The 21,522-nt window shown below is 58.5% G+C and overlaps 1 protein-coding gene across 1 annotated transcript; it reads right to left on the bottom strand.

Moving 5' to 3' along the window:
• Positions 1–1,028: 1,028 nt before the first annotated feature.
• On the bottom strand, positions 1,029–21,395 carry NUP88 (nucleoporin 88). The gene is made up of 17 exons (XM_045083189.1): positions 21,063–21,395; positions 18,660–18,829; positions 17,798–17,923; positions 14,410–14,496; positions 13,130–13,306; positions 9,740–9,926; positions 9,278–9,425; positions 6,039–6,137; positions 3,769–3,859; positions 3,043–3,144; positions 2,520–2,678; positions 2,143–2,268; positions 1,992–2,057; positions 1,821–1,901; positions 1,602–1,728; positions 1,400–1,518; positions 1,029–1,240 (listed from the first exon to the last, which is right to left on the bottom strand). Exons 1-17 carry the CDS (start codon positions 21,342–21,344, stop codon positions 1,177–1,179), a joined length of 2,211 nt encoding a protein of 736 aa, XP_044939124.1. The 5' UTR covers positions 21,345–21,395; the 3' UTR covers positions 1,029–1,176.
• Positions 21,396–21,522: the final 127 nt, after the last annotated feature.

Below are 21,522 nucleotides of genomic sequence, written 5' to 3'. Positions count from 1 at the left end.
TCCAAGCAGGTGGTCTCGCAGGCTGGGCCGCCCTGAACCCCTGTGCCCCCCAGGACGAGGAGGACGGCCGCACTCACTCCGAGGGTCCCGCTGCCATTCTTAGCCGTGAATCCAACGGTAACTGCTGACTGTGGAAATCGTGCTCTAAGCCCGTCACGCACAAAACATTAAAATCCGTTTTTAAAAATCTCTGTCAAGTCTCCGTAGAGGGTGCTACTCGGTCATGACCACCCGCGGGTGGACTTCGAGGCGCAGCTGGGCCACCACCTTCCCCAGAGCGTCCACCTGCTCCCGGGGATGCCGGCCCCGCACAGACCGATTCCTCCCTTGGGCACCGCCGGTGAACTGGGGGAGCCCCGCTGAGAACTTCCTAGCCCAGCCCCACAGAGCCCCCGGGTTCTGCTGTTTTCTGTGAGACCGCAGCGATGCTACCCAGGGAGGAAGCCCTTCCCGCAAGCAGGGTGACGGGATCCGGCCGAGGAGTTCAGTCCCCGCAGACAAAGGACAGGTCAGCTGGGCTCCCCAGGCGTCCCTGTGCTCGCGCTCTGACTGGACACTCGTGTCCGCACACGGCTGACTTATCCTTCCCTCCTGAATTTCTGTGGTGTTTGCTCAGCCCTGCCTACCTTCCAGAACTCCCGCGGGCAAGAGCTAGAGACGGACAGACCCGTGTCCGGCGAGGCTCCTCTCCTGCTGAGGTCCGACCCACCTGGTGCCCGTTGGGGACAGCGCACAGCCCAGTGCCACGGATCGGTGGCCCCTGAGCTGGCTCTGAGTGGGCCTCCGGGGCGACCGTCTGACCTTGCTCGACGTGTCCTCGATGAAGTGTTGGCACGAAACAGCAGCCACCTCCGTTCCATCCCAGGTTTCTGTCCGCCGCTCCTGGACACTGCAGCCACTGTCTGGCTGGAGCACGGAGACCTGGCGCGGGGAAGTGGGCAGTGCACGGCCACGGTCCCGGAAATCCCTAGGTCCATGCCGCACACAACCCTAAACCTCAGCTTAAACGCAAAGTCCATTCCAACACCTACGTAAAAGCATTTATTCAGTAATTATACACACGAGCGGGAGAGATGCACCAGCAGGGCCGAGCGCGCCGACAAGGTCTCCTCCTGGGTCCAGCGTGAGCCCCTGCGGGAGCCGTGGTCGCGTCCGCCCGTGGGGACCTGCCGTGGCTCAGAAGTTCACGTGGCTGCGGATGGCGTTGATCTGCTTCACCATCTCCCGGATGTGTTCACCCCTGTGGGACCACACAGTCACTCAGGTCCGCGAGCACAAGCAGTGAGTGCGCCGGTGACACCCGCATGCAAGGGCTTCAGCGGAGACGCTCGGGCAGGTGGAGGGTCTTGCGCGCTGCCCCAGACCACTGGGCTCCCACCGCCCCCCGCCCGCGACTCACTCCTCCTTCAGCACTGACTGGATACAGCTGCGCTGGTAGGCGCTGAGGGCCATGGCAGGCTTCTGCGGGCTCAGCGCGCGCGCCATCTTGCGCTGCTGGTAGTCCTTCTTCATGGTCACCTGCGGGGCAGGACAGCCCAGGCTCTGTGTGCTGCACCACCGCTGCCCACACACCTGCCTGCAGACCCACCCGCCCCGCGCACCTGCTTGATGGCGCGGCCCAGGTGGCGCAGCTGCTCGGGGATGCGCTGTAGCTCCCGCCGCATGTCACGCTCGCGGTCGGACAGCACCGGCAGCTGCGCGTGGACGCGGTGCAGCACCATCTTCATCCTGGGGCGAGGCAGGTGGGCGACTCAAGCTGCGGCGGCCCCAGGCAGCTTCGGCCTGGTGTCTGCGCCCTGGCGCGCCCCGCAGCCACTGACCTGTTCATGAGGTCTTCCTGCTTCTCCTTGGCCTCCTCGTACTTGTCGGCCAGGCGCTCCGCCATCTCCCGCAGATTCTTCCTGGCGGCACAGACCGAGGGGCTGCGGGCTGCACCCGGCAGCAGAGACGCGGAGACACAGACATGGTGGCCCGCCCGCCCCGGCACTTACCTCTCCTCGCGGCAGTGGTTGAGGTCCTCCAGCTGCTTCTGTTTCTGGTCGCACAGCAGCCGGACCCTGTGGGGATGCACAATCGTCAAGGCGGCCGTGCACACAGCAGGGGGGCCACGCGGGCGGCAGGGGGCGCCCCACGGGCCGGTACCTGCGCTGGATCTCCTCCTTGGCCAGGTCCTGCTTCAGCACATACTGCTCCCGGAACACCTGTGTGGCGCGGCTCAGCAGCTGCAGGCACTCCTCCGGGGGCGGCGCTGCGGCCTTGTCCGACCACCTGCCAGCAGCTGCCGTCACCTCCCCCGCCCGCGTGGGGCGGGGCCCTCATGCCAAGTGTCCTCCCGGCGGCCACCCGGTAGTCCCTCTCCCTGCATCTGCCCCTCCCACCCCGTGTCTCGCTGACGGACCACACCCGGTTCCCCTCACACCGGCTGGCAGCACGCGGGGGACACATGGGACAGAGGACCGATGCGCAGGAGGAAAACGGGGCGGGAACCTGGTGGAGCCCCAACGCCCCGAACCGCATACTTCAAAAAGGCAGGATTCGCAACGCTCCGTTGCAAAATGCTTCTGATGTGCTTCTCAAAGGAATCTGGGCTCTCGGCTAGGATGCGGAGGGGAGACTCGGCTGCGGCCTGGTCTTCTCGGGTGCAGAGCAGGGGTGGAGACGCCGGGTGGACCGTGCTTCTGCAAGACACACGGGACTCAGCGCCGTCTTCCGTGGGGGCATCGGTGCAAGTCCCACTGGGGTGTCTACGCGGAGCTGGGAAAACTCGACCAGCCAGAAAACGAGTCTCCAGGGACAGGACGAGAATGCAGCGCTCTGCCCTGCTGGCCACCCTGGGGGAGCCGTCCCCCCTGCCCCACTATCCCCACACGGCCACGGCACGCATGCAGGGCAGGTGTCTGAACGGACTGGGGCGGGCACCACACAACCATCTGTCACACAAACAGACCGTGCGTCTCCAGCGGGGATCCCAGATCCGCCCCAGCCTGGCTGAGGGCTCCCCCAGCAGGACGGCGGAGTATGTGGGGACGTGAGGGGACTTACAGCAAGGGCCGGATGAGGCACTCGTAGCTGCTGGTGATGCACACCATGGTGGGCCCCAGGATGTCGGGCACGATCCAGAACCCTCGGATGGGTGCTGGTTGCCTGGAAAGACATGGCCACAGGGCTGTCACACGCCTGGGATGCACCGCCCTGCAAGAGCACTGAGCTGGGGACCAGAAGGCCATCCTGCTGAGTCCCGGTCACCTCCCATCCCCATCCTGTGCCCTCTCCCGTGCCCCTTCCCCTACGGGCCCAGCTCCTGCACCCACAAACCCCGTCCACGCGCCTTCTGCAGCCCACCCTCCCTCCCGGGGCCCACGAGCACGACGGCAGGACAGTGACGCAGTGACCCCGGGACTGAGCTGGGGTCATTCTCTATCCCCTTGCTCCCTGAACGTCCACGGACCAAGTGTCCCTCAGCCAGAAACCGAGCACAGCGCAGCATGCGACAGACAGATGCGGTCTGTGCCCTCACGGACTCACCTTCAGTAGCGCACCCCGGAGCGCACGAAGAGGGCCTCCGGCAGACATGCCCACGGGAGCCCGCGCTGAAGCCCTGACATGAGCTCGGGGTCATGAGCAAGGACAGGGGCACACGGCGGGTGGCCATCAGGCAGGGGGCTTGACCCACAGCCCCTCAGGTCAGTGGTCGTGTCCGCGGGTGGTCTGCGTGCACCTGACAACGTGAATTCAGCGGCCCATGGGGAGGGGAACACGCGGCCTTACCTGCAGGGCAGCGGCTTGGTGCAGAGGATATGCTCCACGAAGCACTTCTGCTCGGCGGCCAGCTCCTGCAAGCTGTCCTTGTCCTCCTCGTCTGCAGGGGAGGGGCCCAGGGACCCAGTCAGCGACCTGCGCACACAGCACAGGCGCCCCCCAGACATGGCCAAGTGCCCGTGCCAGAGCCCGGCCTCGTGTGGGCCGTGCCGGCAAAGCCACTGTGTCCAGGCAGTAGCCTAGACACAGGCTGACTCCGCATCAGCTCCCCGAAATGCGGCCCCAGCAGTGCGCGAGCCACCGCGGCACGTCATGCTCTGGGGTGGGGGGAGCGAGAGCTGTACACCCACCAGGAGATTTAAGTCTCTTCGCGAGGAGCGCCTGGGGGCTGAGTCGGTGCAGCGGCTGCTTCGGCTCAGGTCATGATCCTCGGGGCCCTGGGATCACGCCCCACGTGGGGCTCCCTGCCCAGCGGGCGTCTGCTTCGCCCCCCCCCGTCTGCTGCCCCCCTGCTTGTGCGCTCTCGTGCTCTTGCGAATAAGACATCTTAAGTCTGTTCAGTTCCCGAAAGGAAGCCCCACGCACGTGAGCAACCACGCGAGTCTGGCTGATTCGTCCCCCTCCCCATCCCCCCGCGGTGGACCGTCTGTGTCACGTGCCAGCCTGCTCTGTGTGGTCCCCATGCGCAGAGCCACGCAACAGGGAGCCGCAGCTGAGTTGGACCTCACCCCTCCCCTGTGCTGGTGGACATCCCGCTGGATGGCTGGACCGCTGCCCGCTTGGCGGCGACGGATGCCTGGCTGTTGGGCGATCGCGCCAATGCCGCTGCCAAGAGCTGCTTACTGGTGTGAGTGTGCACACATGTGTGTGCGCCGAGGAGCAAATCGCCGGGTCACACCATGCCGGGTAACACTGTGGGTCACCCGGGGAGGGGCCAGACTGTTGCCCTGCGTGGCACCACGTCCCCGTCCGCAAGGCCTGTGCTGACAGTGCTTGCCACGGCCGATTGGGACTAGCCGCTCTGACAGCCCTGATGTCCAGGGCTCATGTAGCATCTCCCTTCTGGGACCAACGCTGCCAAATGCGTCTCCCCACGCTTATTGGCCGTGCGCACCTCATCGGCCGAGCCATGTCACTCAAACCCCTTGTCCGTCTCTGAACTGGGCTCTTGTCGTCTGTCTGCGGGGCTCCACAAGCCCCTTGCATACTCCAGCTACCAAGTCTGTGAGCAGATCTGGGCCGGGCACTTCCTTCCATCCCGTGGATGGTCCTTTCGCTTTGTCACAGGGTTTTCTTCCATGAGTTCTACAGTTTCACTTCTGTCATCCCGTCTAAGTCACTCTTGTGTCACGGTGTGAGGAAGGGGTCCAATTCTGTCTTGTCGCGGCTGCATGCACACGTGTCCCAGTACCGCGGGTCAGGAAGACCACTCGCCCCGGCCAACTTGTGCTGGGCCCTGCGGAAACCAACAGGGCTGTCCCTCCATTCCACCGACCTACGCAGGTCTCCTATGTCCGCATTGTGCTGGGATCGCCGCACCTTCTGGGAGAGGCTCTGAAGTTGGCAAGTATGGGTCCTTCAACTGGATTCTTGTTTTTCAAGACCGTTTTGGCTATTGTAGGGCCCCATTTCAAATGAGTTTTTGGATCAGCTTCTCAATTTCTGCCAATTCAGACCCGGATGGCATGGAGTCTGCATACCGTTAAATGTTGCCATTTTAAAAAGTACTAATTTTCTGGTCCATGAACATGGGATTTTTTTTTTTAAGCTTATTTCAGTAACATTTTGTCGTTTTACGCTTATACTTTCACTTTTGTTAAACTCATTCTCAAGGATTCTCTTCTGAAGCCAGTACAAATGGGACTGTGTGACTCTCCTTTGGATCATTCACTACTAGTGCATGGAAACACACAGGTGTCTGCAGCCTCAAGCCCTCGGAAACCATCAGCACAAACGCCCTGTAATGGGTCCCCTAGATTAACTGCACAGAAGGGAGAATTGTGGCTCTGCCTTCCTAACCTTGAAGCCTATATTTCCTCGGCTCCTTTCCTTGCCTGCCTGCTCGACGATGCCGCTGAACATAGGGGCCAGAGCTGCAGCTCTTACGGGAAAGCGTGGGAGGCAGAACCTGTCACCCACCAGCCCGGATGTCCAGCGGAGGACTCCTGAGCCGGAACCAAGTGCCGGACGCTCAGCACACTGAGCCGCCCAGGCACCACGACTCCAAACTACTCTCAAACAGAATCCAGGAAACACACTGCAAAGTACAGAAAACTCACCTGACCCAAGAAATTTGTGAAGTTTATGAATCCAAGTGAGCCCAACACTGTGCACGCCGGCCTCGTGAGTGCAGTGGTATCTTGAGGGACACTTGGGATCTGCAAATGGAAGCACAAATGATACGATGGCAGCCGTCAGAGTACTGACAGTCGCCCCAGCAGCCGACAAGCACAGCGGGGGACAGAAGTGACAGTCTGCAGGACCGTCACACTACTGTGTCAGCAGTTTTGAAATTTGAAGATCTGAATTCCATTTTCAAATACATTTTAAGTATTTTAAAAATAAACACAAGTTGTATTTTTCAACCAAAGAGTTCACCAACACGTATACACATGCTGCCTTTCTGTCCCCGCTGTGCATTTATTTACCACTCTTCAAATTAAAATGGAGTGGCCCTGCAGGAACGCCTGTGCCGCACGTGTCCCCCCACCAAGCTACTCTAGGCAGGGCACAGGGCACAGCACACGGGGACAACCGTGGAGCCAGCAGCCCCATCACCGTGCATCCAGGCAGGTGTTGGCTGTCCTTTCTTGATAATGTCGGCTCGCAGGTGGTTTTACATTTAGTTTAAGCTTGAATTCTTTTTTCTTCCTTGTGTGAGTTTACTCCCAACAGGGGGCTTGAACTCATGACCCTGAGATCCAGAGTCACTCGCTCTTCCAGCTGAGCGAGCCGGGCGCCCCAAGTGTATGCTGTTTTGAGTTTCCTTGTTTTTTTAAATACAATTCTTGTCTGACAATCCTTTATATTTACTTATTTTTTTAAGAAAAGATTTGTTGGGGCGCCTGGGTGGCTCAGTGGGTTAAGCCGCTGCCTTTGGCTCAGGTCATGATCTCGGGGTCCTGGGATCGAGTCCCGCATCGGGCTCTCTGCTCAGCGGGGAGCCTGCTTCCCTCTCTCTCTCTCTGCCTGCCTCTCCAACTACTTGTGATTTCTCTCTGTCAAATAAATAAATAAAATCTAAAAAAAAAAAAAAGAAAGAAAAAAAAAGAAAAGATTTGTTTTAGGGAGCATGTGTGCATGCCTGCGAGAGAGAGTTGGGGGTGGGGAGACTCTCAAGCAGAACCCCCACTGAGCACAGAGCCCAATGTGGGGCTCAAAGTCACGACCCCATGATCCCCACCTCAACCGTCATCAAGAGTCAGACGTGACTGAGACAACCAGAGAATGCTTCACATTTACAAGAGGAAGTATGAGGATCCGCTCGCAGTTTCAATGAAATCTCCTATACTTCTGAGCCCTAGTACCAGGGAGACCAGCTAACGCTAAAACAAGAGTTCCTGAATATTTACGAATAATTATCCCTGCAACTTGATACTTTCAAAACATTAAACAACTAAAACAAGATACAGAATAATTTACATGCTAAAGCTGATTGAAGACGCAAGTGTTGAGGGACACTGGTTGGCTCGGGAGCGTGCAACTCGATCTCGGGGCTGTGAGTTCAAGCCCCATGTTGGGTGTAAAGATTACTTAAAAACAAAATCTTAAAAAAAAAAAAAAAAGTTTGGGGGGCACCTGGGTGGCTCTGCCTTCGGCTCAGGTCATGATCTCAGGATCCTGGGATCGAGCCCCCATCGGGCTCTCTGCTCTGCAGGGAGCCTGCTTCCCTCCCTCTCGCCTCTCTGCCTACTACCTCTGTCAAATAAATAAATAAAATCTTAAAAAAAAAATTTCGGGGCACTGGCTGGCTCAGTTGATAGACTGTGTGACCCTTGCATCAAGGGCATGAGTTCAAGGCCCACGTCGGGCATGCAGCCTACTTGATGAAGAGAAAAGAGGCAGCTGTCCCCCATAAGCCCCGAATGAAAACCTCCTTTTGTCTGACAACCCTCTTACTGCTGACTTCACAGTAAGTAAATGCTGCAAAGCGAATGTTAGCGTTTTTGTCCTGTTTTACATGTTGGGCTTCTGCACAACTCCCTCTCCAAACAGCATTAGGCTGTTACAAAGCTTTAAAAGCCCTGGTCTGTGGCAGTCCCCTGTCTGAACAATAAAATACTAAAAAGCTTCTCTTCAACTGCCCAAACTTGAGACTTTATGTTAGGCTCAAACCATCTCTTTAGGTCTATGGTTTCCAACGGATTTTCAAAACATGTCTGCACTGAAGTCAACAGGAAAACCTCAGTGCTGGGAAGGAACCAGAAATCTATCACGAAGAGGTAACATCCGCAACTGAGCGGGAATCTGCCAGCACCCCACTATTCGGCGGCCACTCACTCAGTCATTAAAAATCTGGGTATATTTCGGTGACCATGACATGCCCTGAGTACGAACATGAATGAGTCAAAAACCTCCAAGCCATACAACACATGACATATCCGCTCTCGGAAAAACTAGGACAAGATCGCCTCCATCTAAGGTCTCCCAGACACCTGTTCTCTTCATAAGGAACCAAGGAGCGTGTGTCCCTTACCTCACCGGGTCCCCGTGTCCTCGTTTCTAAATTCTGACCCCTACTGCTTGGACCGTCTAGTCAGACGCGCTCAGTGGGCTCCCCCGGCTGCTCTACTGCACGGGAGCCCCGGGCCCTGAAGGCCTGCTGTCTGCTCTGCAGAGCTGGACCTGAGCCGGCGGCTCTAGGCCTGCGAACAGCAGCTCCCGTCTCCGCCCGGGCCCGGGAAGCCTAGAGGAGACTCCAGGAAGAGGTGGAGGGACAGCGGGATCGCAGGGACTGGTATCCGCGGCCTCGCAGGTCATCCAGGGTCACCCCGTTTCAGATGAGAAGATGGAGCTGGAGGGGCTGACAGGAGGCTGGCTCGTGTCAGAGCTGTCCCCAAACACAGCAGGAGCCCGGCTCCTTCTGCTCAGCCCTTGGCACCCCAATGGCCCCGGCTTCCAGGGGCTCAGCAGTCTCGGCAGAAGCTCCCCAGACGCGCACAGAGAAGCCGGAAAGATCTGGTAGCGGCCCAGGTCAGTTCACAGAGACAAAGGTAAAAGGACCGCGTTCACCCGGTCATACGACGTGTCTAGAAGCGAAACAGGTTTTAAAGCCGTAGCGTCTCAGTGGCCTGTTGTGACCGGATTTTTAACATACTAAGGTTTGTGTAGATTCCGGATTTGAATCATGACATAAGCTTTGAACTGGACCAGGAAAATTCCCCGCTGGGTCTGGAAGGCTCCAGACGGCAGACCGGCTGAGAACCTGGGAAGCCCGCCCGGCCTCTCAGGGCTCGTTGGGCCTCTGTATGCCTGGGAGCAGCCCGGCCCCGGCCCCATACACGCAGGACCCCGTTACCTCTGTGCAGTCTGATGGGACAAGAAAAGTCCGAATCGAAGGGGTCGTCGTCCCCAGCGGCGAGTGTCAGGGCGAGCTCCAGCTCCACGCACTCGAACACGTACAGAGACGGAACGAGGTCGGCCCTGGAGTCCCAGGACTTCTCCGACTGCGGAAGCAGCAGCGCTAAGACAATCTAGTCTGTCCTGCCCGACAGCACCCCCGCCCTCACCTCCCGACCAAAGGAGACCAGAGGACAGAACAGCTTCTCGTTTCCCGGAAATGCAAATCAGGTTCCAAAGAGCCCACTTGGGGGCTGCCCGGCTCCCTGTGTTTGTCACTAGAGGCCACACCTCGGGACGGGCCAGCCAGGGAAGCCGCATCCCCATGCTGCGAGACAGAGCCCGCCTGCTCCCTGCCTTCGCCCCAACCAGGACGCCTCCCCCCACAACTCCCCACCCCAACCCCCGGCGCCCAACTCACTGTCTGGTCGTCTTCCTCCTCCCCCTCCAGCACGACACAGTGGTACAGCACTCCAGACTCGGTGGCGATCACCAGGATGTTGGGGACGCAGGGCAGACAGAGGATGGCGCATGCATCATAGCCGTAGTTGTCTTCCGCTGCGGGGTGCATGGGCAGTGGGCCCAGCAGCTTCCCCACACCCCCGGCGCTGCGGGAACAGGGACACACGCTGGTGGGCCTCCGGAGAGGGAACCATGCCACTCCCAGCCTGGCTTGGACCAAGGTCCTGTGGCCGGCGCACCCTGCCCCGCCCGTCCCGGAGCTTGGCACCTGTCTCTCCCGGCTCGGCTCTCCCCCTGGTGCTTCTCAACCAGAGACTTCTGCACCCGAGGGACAGGAACAATGTCTGAAGACATTCCTGGTTGTAACGGGTTGGGGAGGTGTTTACTGGTGCGTGGAGGAACAGAGGGTGCTGGTCAGCTCAAACGTCCCTACTGTGGAGGCTGAGAAACCAGGCTCCAATCTAGGCCCCTTTCCCTCATCGCGCCACTGACGGTCTACTGACCGACCCCTGCCATCAGCCCCAGGGAGACCCTCGCTGCCAAACCCTCAGCTGCTTCCTGAGGCCACTCAGGCCCCCCCCACCCCTCAACACCTGTGCTTGGTCCCCTCCCCCAACACAGTCACGAGGACCAGCGCTCCCTGGATTCTGTTGCAAGCCCCACTCCCTCCCGCTCCACACATGCACAAGAGCACGCTGGGCCTGGATTCTGCACTTTCCCGGAAAATGCAGAGACTCTCCGGGGCTTTGGACATAGTGTTTCTGTAGAGACGCTGTCACTGAGTTCCGGGGGACACCCCAAGGGACAGACATTCAGCTGAGGAAGCAGATGTGTAGCGAGAACTACCACACGTGGGCAGAGTGTGACAACACGGGAAAGCACGAAAGGAACGTGGGGACAGACAGTGAAGGAAGGCGGCGCCTATGTGGCTCAGAGGGTTGAACGTCCGACTGCATTTGGCACAGGTCGTGATCTCAGTCTCGTGAGATCGAGCCCCGCACGGGGCTCAGCGCTCAGTGCTGAGTCTGCTTAGTCTCTCCCCTTCCCACTGCCCCTGCCACGCGTGCCCTCTCCCTCTCTACGATAAACATTTTCCCCTAAGACATTATCCATGTATTTGAGAGCAGGGGGAGCAGCAGCAGAGGCAGGCTTCCCGCTGAGCAGGGAGCCCGATACGGGACTTGATCCCAGACCCCAAGATCACAAACTGAGCCAAAGGCAGATTCGTAACTCAGCCATCCGGGCATCCCTAAGTGAATCTTAAAAACGGAAAACCACCCCAAGTGAGATGAGAAAGGGGTCAGGAATGAATGAGATCAACGGCAAAGCGGTTATTCCAGGAGGAGGCTGTGAACGCTGCAAGGAACAGCTCTGGAAAGTTCTGAAAGCACGGATGTCAAGTACCCACAGGAAGGAGACTGCATAGTGGGGACAGGAGCGGTCTAGGCCAACTGAGCTCCAGGAGGGCAGCCCAGGACCGGCGGACCTGGGCTGTCTAGGGGGTGACACTCAAGGCTCAGAGCCATGCATTTGCAGGAGGAATGTGACAGTCGCGAAGGCAGGACGTGGAGGGAGAACTGGGACTCGAGGCCGCTGGTGGAAGGGGAGAGGCTCTGCGCAGAAGATGCGGAGGGTCCGGAGCCAGAATGAGGGGATGGAGAGAAGGGGGTTCGCACTCCAGGAATTGTCAGGGTGAAATCAAGAGAATTGGGGACTAGCCTAGACTAGATGTACAAGCACGCAGAAGGTGTCCTGCTGGGCGGCGACAGGCTAATGGCATTGGCACAGAATCTCCCAGACAGGGTCCTGTGTGGAAGCTGGAGCACGTTCGGGTCACGGAGAAGCCGACGGGAGAAAGTCCTCACAACCCTGCGCCCAGTGAGCTCTTGGCCTTTGTCTCCCTCGTGGCTCCGCTCCCCGTCCTCGCGCTCTGAGGTCACTTCCGTGGCATCTGCACGCAGATGCCCCCAGTCCAAACTCCCATGTCAGCAGCAACCCAGTGTCGCAGGCCAGCCGCTCCCCCCACCCACGGCCCCACAGCCCCACCCGGATCTGCCTCGGCTACTACCTGTTGAGCCTGTTCAGGACTGAAGCACAATGTTCGGCCTCTAACCAGAGGCCTTTCTGGTTACAAACCCGCCCTCAATTATCTTCCCTTAACTCGCCCATCCTGACCCGGGAGACTCCGATCTTCTGCTCCAGCGTCTGCCTCTTCTCCCCAGGCCTGCGTTTCCAGCTGTCTGAGAAGCGCTCCCACGTTCCTGTCCAACAGGCAGCTGGACAAGCCCTCGGTACCAGCGCTGCCTGCCGCCCCATTAGCTGCCCCTGCGGACCATGGCACTCGCACGAGAGGGTCACCCCTCGCCCGGCCAGCAGCCAGGTCTCCCAGACCCTCCCTCTGTGCCATCTACCATGGGCACCTCTCCCCGCTTCCAAACGGTGCAGTCCAGGTCCTGCAGGCGGTCGGCACCTTGTGCAACTGTGCCTTCAAACGTCTCTCTGCCCCCGCGTGTCCCTTACCAACCACCGTACCCTTCTGTTAAGAAGCCATCACCGGCTTCCCACGGCCCTACTCCTATACAGGAAAAACCCATGTTCCTTTTCTTAAAAGTTTTTTTTTTTTACAGATTTTATTTATCTGACAGAGAGAGAGTTCACAAGTAGGTAGAGAGGCAGGCAGAGAGAGAGGAGGAGCAGGCTCCCTGCTGAGCAGAGAGCTGGACGCGGGGCTCGATCCCAGGACCCTGGGCTCATGACCCGAGCCAAAGGCAGACACTTAAGACTGAGTGGCCCAGGCACCCCGACCCCACATTCCTTAACCGGGTGTCTTAACTCCATCACATTCTCCATGGAAGATACTGCCAGCTCTGTGACCTGATGCCGCGTCCCAGGAACCCCTGCTCCTGCCACAAATGTCCCATCGCTGGGCCGTGACTGACATGTGCCTGTGCTTTCATACTCCCTGGGGGCGCCCCTCCCCGGCCCTTGGGGAATCCTGCACTAGACACGCGGCCTCTCCCAGAAATCTTCCCTCCCTCCTCCAGTGTGACCCTCTCTCCCTACCCTGAGTCTCACTGTCTCTGTACCACTAACGCTGTCTGGGTACAATCGGAATGTTCAACACCAGACTGCCGTGTCTGCCCTTCCCCTCGGCGCCTCGCTCGCCTGCGTCACCTTGTTCACGGTATGTCTGTGGCTGATGGCGAGGAAGTCAGAGGCCAAATGCTCAGAACCAGTCTTTTCACGGAAACCAAGCCCTACAGGGCCGCCGTGCTCCCGCAGCCTGAAAACCACGGCGCCCAGATTCCGCAGTGGCAGCTGTGCTCCGGGCAGTGGCGCCCCCACTCACCTGTGTGCCAGGCTGATGTATGTGAGGAAGGTCTCTCCGTTCTCACACAGGATGTACAGCGGGTGCGCCACGACCTCGCCCTTGCCCTTCTGCGCGAACACGCTCCTCGGGACGGCGCATAGCGGCCCGAAGTCAAAGGCGACGGCCGTCTCCCCCAGGGACGCTGAATACGCCCTCCTGCGGAGACAGGTAAAGCCCGGGCCTGTTAGGAACGAAACAGCAGCAGCAGGAACCAGGGATGGAATTTGCATTCAGTGAGGAAGGGAAAGAAAGAAAACAAAAACCCCACACCCAAATGACAGAAGCGTTGGCCTACAGCAAGGCTCCGGCTCCAGCAGCTTAAACCCGCAGACATGCACGAACCAGAGACGAAGAAAGCCTGAAAAGCCACTGAGAATGGCATAGGTTCCTGCCACACATCTGGGAATCTGACAGCCCCCCACCCCCAGCTCGTGATAGCAACGCCCGAGACCCAAGAAAGGAGCACACGACGCAGCGTCAGCGAAGGATGTCACGAAGGAAGTGGAGGGGAGGAACCCTGACGGGCTGCGATCTGAGCTCAGAGCCAGAGGACGGGTGGGAGCACGGGTAAGGGTGGGCTGCGTGAGAACGAGGGGTGAGGTGACTGAGGTGGCTGGGCCCAGAGCCGGGGCACAGGGCGGGAGAGGAGTGGCGGGGGGCAGGCAGGGGATGCCTGCTGGAAATCGGCGGCGGGGGGGGGGGGCAGCAGGGACGCACAGCCCTCTGCTTTATACCCAAGTGTCCCCCGGCTGCTGCGCGAGGAGACACAAAGGAGACCACAAGACGTTTCATTTTCTCTTTAATATTTTCCCGTAGGCGTTCCCAATTTCCTACAGAAAACACACACGACCTTTGTAATTACGGCAGACAAGTGATAAACGTGCTGTCTTTGGGGGCGCCTGGGGGGCTCAGTGATTAAACGTCTGCCTACAACTCCGGTCATGACCCCGAGCTCCTGCTCAGTGGGAAGTCTGCTTCTCCCTCTCCCTCTGCTGCTTCCCCTGCCTATGCCCTGTGTCAAATAAATAAAATCTTTAAAAAAAAAAAAAAAAAGAGAGAGACACCCCGTCTGTGTTTTGAAGGTTGGTATAACTGCTCATCCAGGAAGACCGCAGCCCCACACGAGGCTCCGAACACGGGTGTTTTCTCGCCGCTGAGAGCGTGCTGGTCAGCGACAGAAAACCTTGAGTGTCTGTGAAAAGCACATCTGTGATCCCAATAAGCTGAAAAACCGTTTCCGGACACGAAGAACAACTTACCCTTTATTGAGTATCAGGCTTTCCTCCTCCGCCTCTGAAAGCACGATGACTCTGGCAGGGGTCTGAGGCTCGCGCAGAGAATAGACCCTAGGAGCGGGTGGGAGAGAGCTGCACTCAGAGCTCTGCCATCCCGAGTCTGCCCTTGGTCTGGCAGGTCGCTGCTTTGGTGCCGTCCTGCCAGGCTCATGACCGTGTCTCTGCCAGAGCGGTGCGCTGCACCTGCTCTCCGACGACGGCACCTCCAAAAACTCTCCCCGTCGTCACGAAGTCCCTCCAAGTGTCCTGCAGGCCGTCCTGCCCCACTCCCCCATCCTGAGGCCCTGGGCACACACCCCCATCCAGGTGCCACCCGGCTGCCCTGAGCAGCCGAGCTCCCCTGTGCCGCCTGCCCCTGCCTGGTGCACACAAGCCTTGTAGAGGAGCCGCATGCGTGGCAGCCCCGGGCCGCGGGGAGGGACGCTGGGTCCCAGTCTATAGGCACTGCCCTTACACAAAGATGCAGTATCACATCACCCCTACTTTCCCAAAGGGAAGTATAAAACGGGAAAAATTTTTTCTTGCCAGCATCATTTGATTTAAAATAACGTAAACTTCCACAGCGCGTGGCTACAGTGCGGAGAACTATCTAAAGGCCAGTATCGTTGTTAGCAACCCGACATCACCTACAAACCCTCACTGAGTTAATCACTCACCTCCACAACCTTGAGAAACTCTGAACATCGTTTGTTCCACTACCAGTAAAATGTCTTACCAGAGATTTCTGATGAAAACATGACCCAACAGCACACACGCACTGTGGTCTCTCTGCGAGTAAGCAGCGCTGACTTTAAATCAAATGTGCCTGCCGGAAGGGACGCGCATGGCGGGGGGCACGGGGGCCAGGGGTGGGTAGGGAGAGCTTGGTGCCTGGAAACTGTCAACAGGGTCCAAAGCTTAGGATACACAGTAACTACCCGTATGTGTCTTTTTGTTTGTTTCTTTAGAGAGTAGGAAGGGACAGAGTGACGGAGAGAGAGAACCTCAAGCCGACTCCGCATTGACCACAGAGGCTGACGTGGGGCTCAATCTCAGGACCCTGAGATCACAACCTGAGCTGAAACCAAGAGTCGGACGCTCAACCAACCAAGCCCCGCCAGGTTCCCCAGGTTTAAAAAAGAAGCTTCAACAGCTGAGACCAAATACATCTCCTCTCAAGCTTAACTACAGGAAGGTCTGGGCTAGCAGCGCCCTTTCCTGCCGCCCAGTTTCCCAGGGGAGGAAAAGACGACCAGGGGAGGGGCGCCTGGGGGCTCAGTCAGTGCAGTGTCTGCCTTCGGCTCAGGTCATGATCCCAGAATCCTGGGATGGAGTCCTGCATCAGGCTCCCTGCTCAGCGGGGAGTCAGCTTCTCCCTCTCCCTCTGCCCCTCCCCGGGCTTGTGCTCTCCTTCACTGACAAGTAAAATCTTTTTAAAAAGACAAACGTAGGGCGCCTGGGTGGCTCAGTGGGTTAAAGCCTCTGCCTTCGGCTCAGGTTGTGGTCCCGGAGTCCTGGGATCGAGCCCCACATCGGGCTCTCCGCTTCCCCTTCTCTCTCTGTCAGGGAGCCTGCTTCCTCCTCTCTCTCTGCCTGCCTCTCCGCCTACTTGTGATCTCTGTCTGTCAAAAAAATAAATGAATAAAATCTTAAAAAAATAATAAAATAAAAAATAAGTAAAAACACAGACGTGCTGAAAGACCAAGAGAGGGGCATCAGGAGTCCTTCCTTGGACATAACAACCTCTGTGGCAGGAGGGTGTCCAGCCCTAAAGCCAGATGGGCAGGGAGGGAGACACTCCACCAGATTCAGGGGGGCTTATAATGTGGGGAGACGGGCTCTCGTGTCCTTGCGGAATCCAGATGTGCCGCAGGAAGCTGCAGGTCCCAGGTAAGGAATCCCTGAGTGAACCGGACAGGTCACAGGCTGGGGTTGGGGGCTTGTGAATGCTACACAGTATCTACCACTCACACATCACACATCAGGGGGTGGGCTGGAGCAGTGTGAGAAAGGACTGTGGGACTGATGCCCAGGTCCCTGTGGCTGTTGGAGGGCAGAGCAGTCACCCTCCAGGACAGCAGGGTGGTCACCATGATGCCACAGGAAAGACTGCAATGGCGGCACGAGTGTGAGGACCCTCCCTCTCCAGAGAGGCCCTGGGCCTGATCGCGGACAGAGCCAGTGGGCGACAGTGCTCCTCAGTGATGAGCAGCCCCTGAAGTAACACACAACGTTTGTACAGAGGAGCCGTGTCAATGGAGGCCACCAGCAGCAGATGGGGCCAGACGACTCGGAAATCAGGCTCGGGCCCATTGCCTGCCAGCCAGCCAGCCTCAGCTCCCTTCACTCCCGAGGAAGCAGGAGGCAGCCCCCTTCCTGCACATCACCCCGCCTCCAAGTGTGGGGGCAGAAGCAAGAGCCAGATCAGGTCATGCCCTCTGCACAAGTGTCCCCTCCCCTGGGGTCTGGCCTGTGTGACGGGCCAGGACCCAGAACTGGTATGGACTGGACATCAGAGCTCCGAACTAGACACACTGAGTTGAGCAGCTGAAAGTAACCAGACAGCGATGAGATCTGTGTAAAAGGCCCAGAAGGGGTCATCAGCCAGCGGTAAAGGAGGAGCTCGCAGGGCACAGTTAAAAGTGGTGAGGAGGGGGGCGCCTGGTGGCTCAGTGGGTTAAGCCGCTGCCTTCAGCTGGGGTCATGATCTCAGGGTCCTGGGATCGAGTCCTACATCAGGCTCTCTGCTCAGCGGGGAGCCTGCTTCCCTCTCTCTCTCTGCCTGCCTCTCCATCTACATGTGATTTCTCTCTGTCAAATAAATAAAATCTTAAAAAAAAAAAAAAAAAAAGTGGTGAGGAGGGAAGACGAAGCTGTCTGCAGCTCAGTGGAATCCTGACACAGCTTTTACATAAGGCAGATCCAGGAAGCTAACTTCGTAAATACCACAGAATTCTCCGTAGGAATAGGGCCTTTAATCAGAGTTCAAAACCTGTCCAATCAAACCAGCTCGTTTTACGGAGCTGGAAACTGAGCTCCTCTCAAGTTTAAGATCTCCAAGACAGAAGTGGCGAGAATTCAGATCTCTCAACTCCCAGTTATACTCTCTGCTCCCCACGGGGCATCGCCTCCAGCAGAGCACCAGGAGAGGGGTTAGGGTTAGGCTCCTGGGCAGGTTAGCGAAGAAGTGTCAAGGTGGGAGGCCTGACTGGGGAGATGAGCAGTAATTAAGGCCTCGAAGTTAGCGCAGTCGGACAGCCTGCTGGGCCTGAGTGTGGAGAGCAGCCTGAGACAGGTGCTGTGATCCCCAGTGACCCACCTGGGGGCCCACCGGCCGTCCCTGTGCAAAGCTAGAGACAAAAAGACATCACACCTTATCACGTTGTCTGACGTCAAGAGCACGACGTGGGGGTCCAGCAGCTCACTGGGGTACCAGGCGGCGTGCTTCAGCGTCAGAGATGGAGAGCTGGTGAGAAATCTCTCAGCGACGGGAGTGGTACTGAAATGAAGACAGTAGTTTGTCCAAAACTTTCTGCAGAATGTGGGCCAAAGACCTTCTATGGGAAAACCTATCTTAACACTGCTCTAATTCCCTTCACCATCTTTCTTCCTCCCATATTTGGCCGAGAAGAGCACTCGAAGCCCCCATTCAGTGAGCACACATGAGGACCCACACGAAACCAATTTCTAAATCAGAGTTTCACACCGGCCCTCATGAGGGACTCCACACACACTAACTGCTGCGGTTGCCTTACTGGCCTGGGAAGAGAATCAGACACTATGTTCCAACCGCGGAAACGGGGAAACGGATTTTTTCCTTTTTTTATCGGAAACAGATTTTAGAAATGAAACGTTGCAGAACTAAAGGCGGTTTCTATCTTACGCTCGTCAACACATCTTTCAGGCTCTGGCTTTTCCAGATTGTTGAAAAGATACAAAAATTAAGATTAGTTAAATTAAACTGACTCATATGTAGTAACTGCTTTTCAAAAGTTATCTTATTTCTACACACACGACCAAGCTGAACTCCGGTTAGCCGGCTATGAGCCGTCAGGCAGAAGGGCAGGCTCGCAGGCAGGTGCAGATCGTATCAGCAGGAAGCCCGGGTGCGGCCCAGCTGGCGGCCTGTACTGTTGGATCGGCAGCACAGACAATGTAGCTGGCGAACCAAGGGGCCTGAGCCGCTGTCCGCGTGTGTTCCAAACCGACAAACGATAAACGGATATTCAACTTACCTGCAGTTCACTGTTGATTTTCCGCCTTCAAATTCAGAGTTCTTCCCCCATCTCTTAGGTAGCTCTAACACCGTAAGTCCTTTGGTTCCCACAAGCGCTATGTGATGCTGCGTTGGACTTAACAGGACTTCGTAGACTTCAAACAGGGGCGGATTTATGCAGAGCAATCTCTGGAAAACAAAGCAAACTGGTCACAGTTCACGTTGCAGTAAATGCACGGTAATTCCTAGAAAGCACGACTGTCCCGGTGTAGTTTGGTCGGGCACCGGAGGCAGGCGCTGCTTTCCTCGCCAGGAACTGCAGGGCAGTGACGCCTCCTGGGTTCACACCTGGGCTAGGGACTCACTGGAGATTTTTAACCACTGAGATCGGGACATAACATAAACCGCACCAGACTTCCTTCCCTTGAAAAACAAACACTACACATCAATTGCCTTTTTATGACCAAACTCCAGCCTGCCCTGGACAGTCTCTATGCCCACTCAGGTCAGCCTATGTCCACAAAGCCACCAGGCTCTGTCAGCCTCTGCATCTCTCGACAGCTCTTCCTTCTCCTTCTGCGGCGGCTGTCACAGTTGGGAAGACCTCCTGACACACTACCCCGATCTTCCAGCCGGGGTACGTGTGTCTCCTCTGCACTCTGGATGACTCTGTCGCGGTCCTTGTCAGCCTGCACTGAGGTCACCCCGACCGTCCTGCACAGCTAACCGAATTCCTGACACTGTGTCCTTCCTCGTGTACCCTCAGCACAATGCATGGCATAAAGCCGGCTTCAGGTGTTTCAGCGCAGCAAGAAGTGAACTCAGAGTGTTCATAACTGGCGGCTGCTGTTCGGTATCAGGAACGGGACCGGGACAGAAGAGCTTCAAGAGCTCGTGCGGTTAGACCTGCACAGCAGAATCACAGAGCCACGGCATTTTCGGGGGTTCTCAAAACTGCTTGTCCCCGTGTCACCAGCCCTCACAACAACGCACTTCCTCGGAGCGGCATGTCCTGCTGCTTCTCTCCTGACCACCCACACTCCCATCTTCTGTCCTTTCTACTTCCACTCATAAAGCAGGAGACGCCAATGTATCACTCACCCTCCCGTAAGGAGAAACCCTCAGCCAGGATCTTTCCACACACCACCACTCTGCACACAGCACACGAGGAGCGCTCTACCGCCCGTCTCCCTGCTGCGGCTCAGCGGCCTTTCGCCGAGTCCAGCCAAGTGCATGTGTCTCCCGTCGGTGGTCCTCGCTGACTCCGCCATCTTCCTGTCCGATCGGGTCCATCTCAAACTGAACAGAGGCCACTGCTCTCAGAATATATTTACCCTCCAAACACCTGAGATCACGCGTGACAATTACAAACATAGGGGCTTTGCTTTACTTGGTTTCTGAAGTCACTATTCTCCTTTAATCAACGTTTAAATCTGCAACTCACGTGGGGCCGCTTTCTTGCCGGTGAGATTCTGGAAGGCTGAGAGCCACTCAGCCCTCAGTTTCCTGAGTGCCACCCTCTCCGGGCAGCCTGGGAAGAACGGGGATACAAAAGCAAGACCGACAGGCATGACCCTGCCTGGGTGGCGGTGGAGTAGAAAAGAGGGACAGCGAACACCATGGACTTAATCAGGGCCGCTCTACGTGCTGCTGAACAGGGCCGCCCAGCGCCTCCGATCACTCTGGCCAACAGAAATTTTACAGGAACAGAGGGTCAACTTGGGACCGGTCTTCAGAACCCCAGAAACACCCCCGCACCTTGACAAAACCCCCGCATTTCTCCCCCGCAGGCACTGGGCAGGGGCCCACGACAGAAGGCACGAGTCAGAACGGGCGACACCTCTGCTACGTTTTCCAGTCTTTAGAAGACCCGCACGCGTGTACCACGGACGACCGTCCCCTCAGGCCAGCGCTGGACCGCAGGAAGCCCGGCGCGCCGCTGCTCGCGTGCACGTGCTTGTGCTCACCCAGAGTCCAGGCAGCTCCCGCCCGACCCGGCGGCGGCTCATCCTCTCGCGGGGAGAGGAAGCAGGACCGGGGACCCCTCCTCCACGTCGGCACGAAACCGCGAGCGGCCGCTTCCAGACCGACCCCGACTCGGCGCTCACAGCGACCGCGGCAGGAGGTCGAATCTGTCCCCGCGACCTGGCGGGTGTCGCCCCACGAAAACGGAGTCTCAGACCCAGCCCGCCGTGCTCGCCTGCTGGGTTTCGCCTCGGAGCACCTGCACGCGGCTCCCCGGCCGCGCCCCCGGCCCGGGCCCCCCGAGAGCACGCGGGCGTCCGCAAGCCTCCGCCGGGGAACGGCGCCCGGCCACGACAGGCTACCAAGCGGCCGCGCCGAAGCGGAAGGCGGCGGGGGGGGGGGCGCGAGGAGAGCCGGGGGCGCCGCGCCCCCGCGCAGCACGCGCGGCCCGGCCCACCTGGTACTGGGACAGGGACGGCTCCTCGCCCGCGCCGCCGCCCCGCAGGCGCACCACCAGGAACGAGCCGCCGTCGCCGTCCCACAGGAAGAGCTCTCCGCCCAGCCCCACGACCAGGCTCCTCGTCAGCGGCGGCGCGGACGGCGACGGGCACGCCGGCTTCTCTGCCTCGCCGGGGCTCTGGCTCTTCAGCGCTTCGCGGAGCCGCAGGAACACGACGTGGTTGGGCAGCCAGGACTGCCACGGCTCCGCATCTCCCGTGGGACCCTCCGCCGCTGCCATCTTAACCCGACTGCGCGCGTCGCCCCCGTGATGCCGCGCGCCGCTGAGCACAGCCCATCCGCGGCCCGCCGGCGCGCTCCGGCCAATCAGCGAGCGGGCAGCCGGGGCACGCGCGCCTCGGGGGCGGGGCGAAGGGGAGGGCCGGTCGGCAGCTTTCCGGCCAATCACTGAGCTGGCA

This window comes from Mustela putorius, unplaced genomic scaffold (genome assembly GCF_011764305.1).
Source record: "Mustela putorius furo isolate JIRA1106 unplaced genomic scaffold, ASM1176430v1.1 tig00000695_pilon_pilon_pilon, whole genome shotgun sequence".
NCBI classification, from domain to species: Eukaryota; Metazoa; Chordata; class Mammalia; order Carnivora; family Mustelidae; genus Mustela; species Mustela putorius.
Note: the sequence above shows the minus strand (reverse complement) of the source record. Positions and strands in the feature narration are given on the sequence as shown.

What these genes read in the sequence shown, in the direction of transcription:
- NUP88 (XM_045083189.1), bottom strand. Translation starts at nt 21,344, where the DNA reads ATGGCAGCGGCGGAGGGTCCCACGGGAGATGCGGAGCCGTGGCAGTCC. An exon ending in TACATCAGCCTGGCACACAG is followed by an intron (nt 9,927 to 13,129) that starts GTGAGTGGGGGC and finishes CTGTTCCCGCAG; the next exon opens with CGCCGGGGGTGTGGGGAAGC. An exon ending in TGGGCCGCGCCATCAAGCAG is followed by an intron (nt 1,519 to 1,601) that starts GTGCGCGGGGCG and finishes CCTGCCCCGCAG; the next exon opens with GTGACCATGAAGAAGGACTA.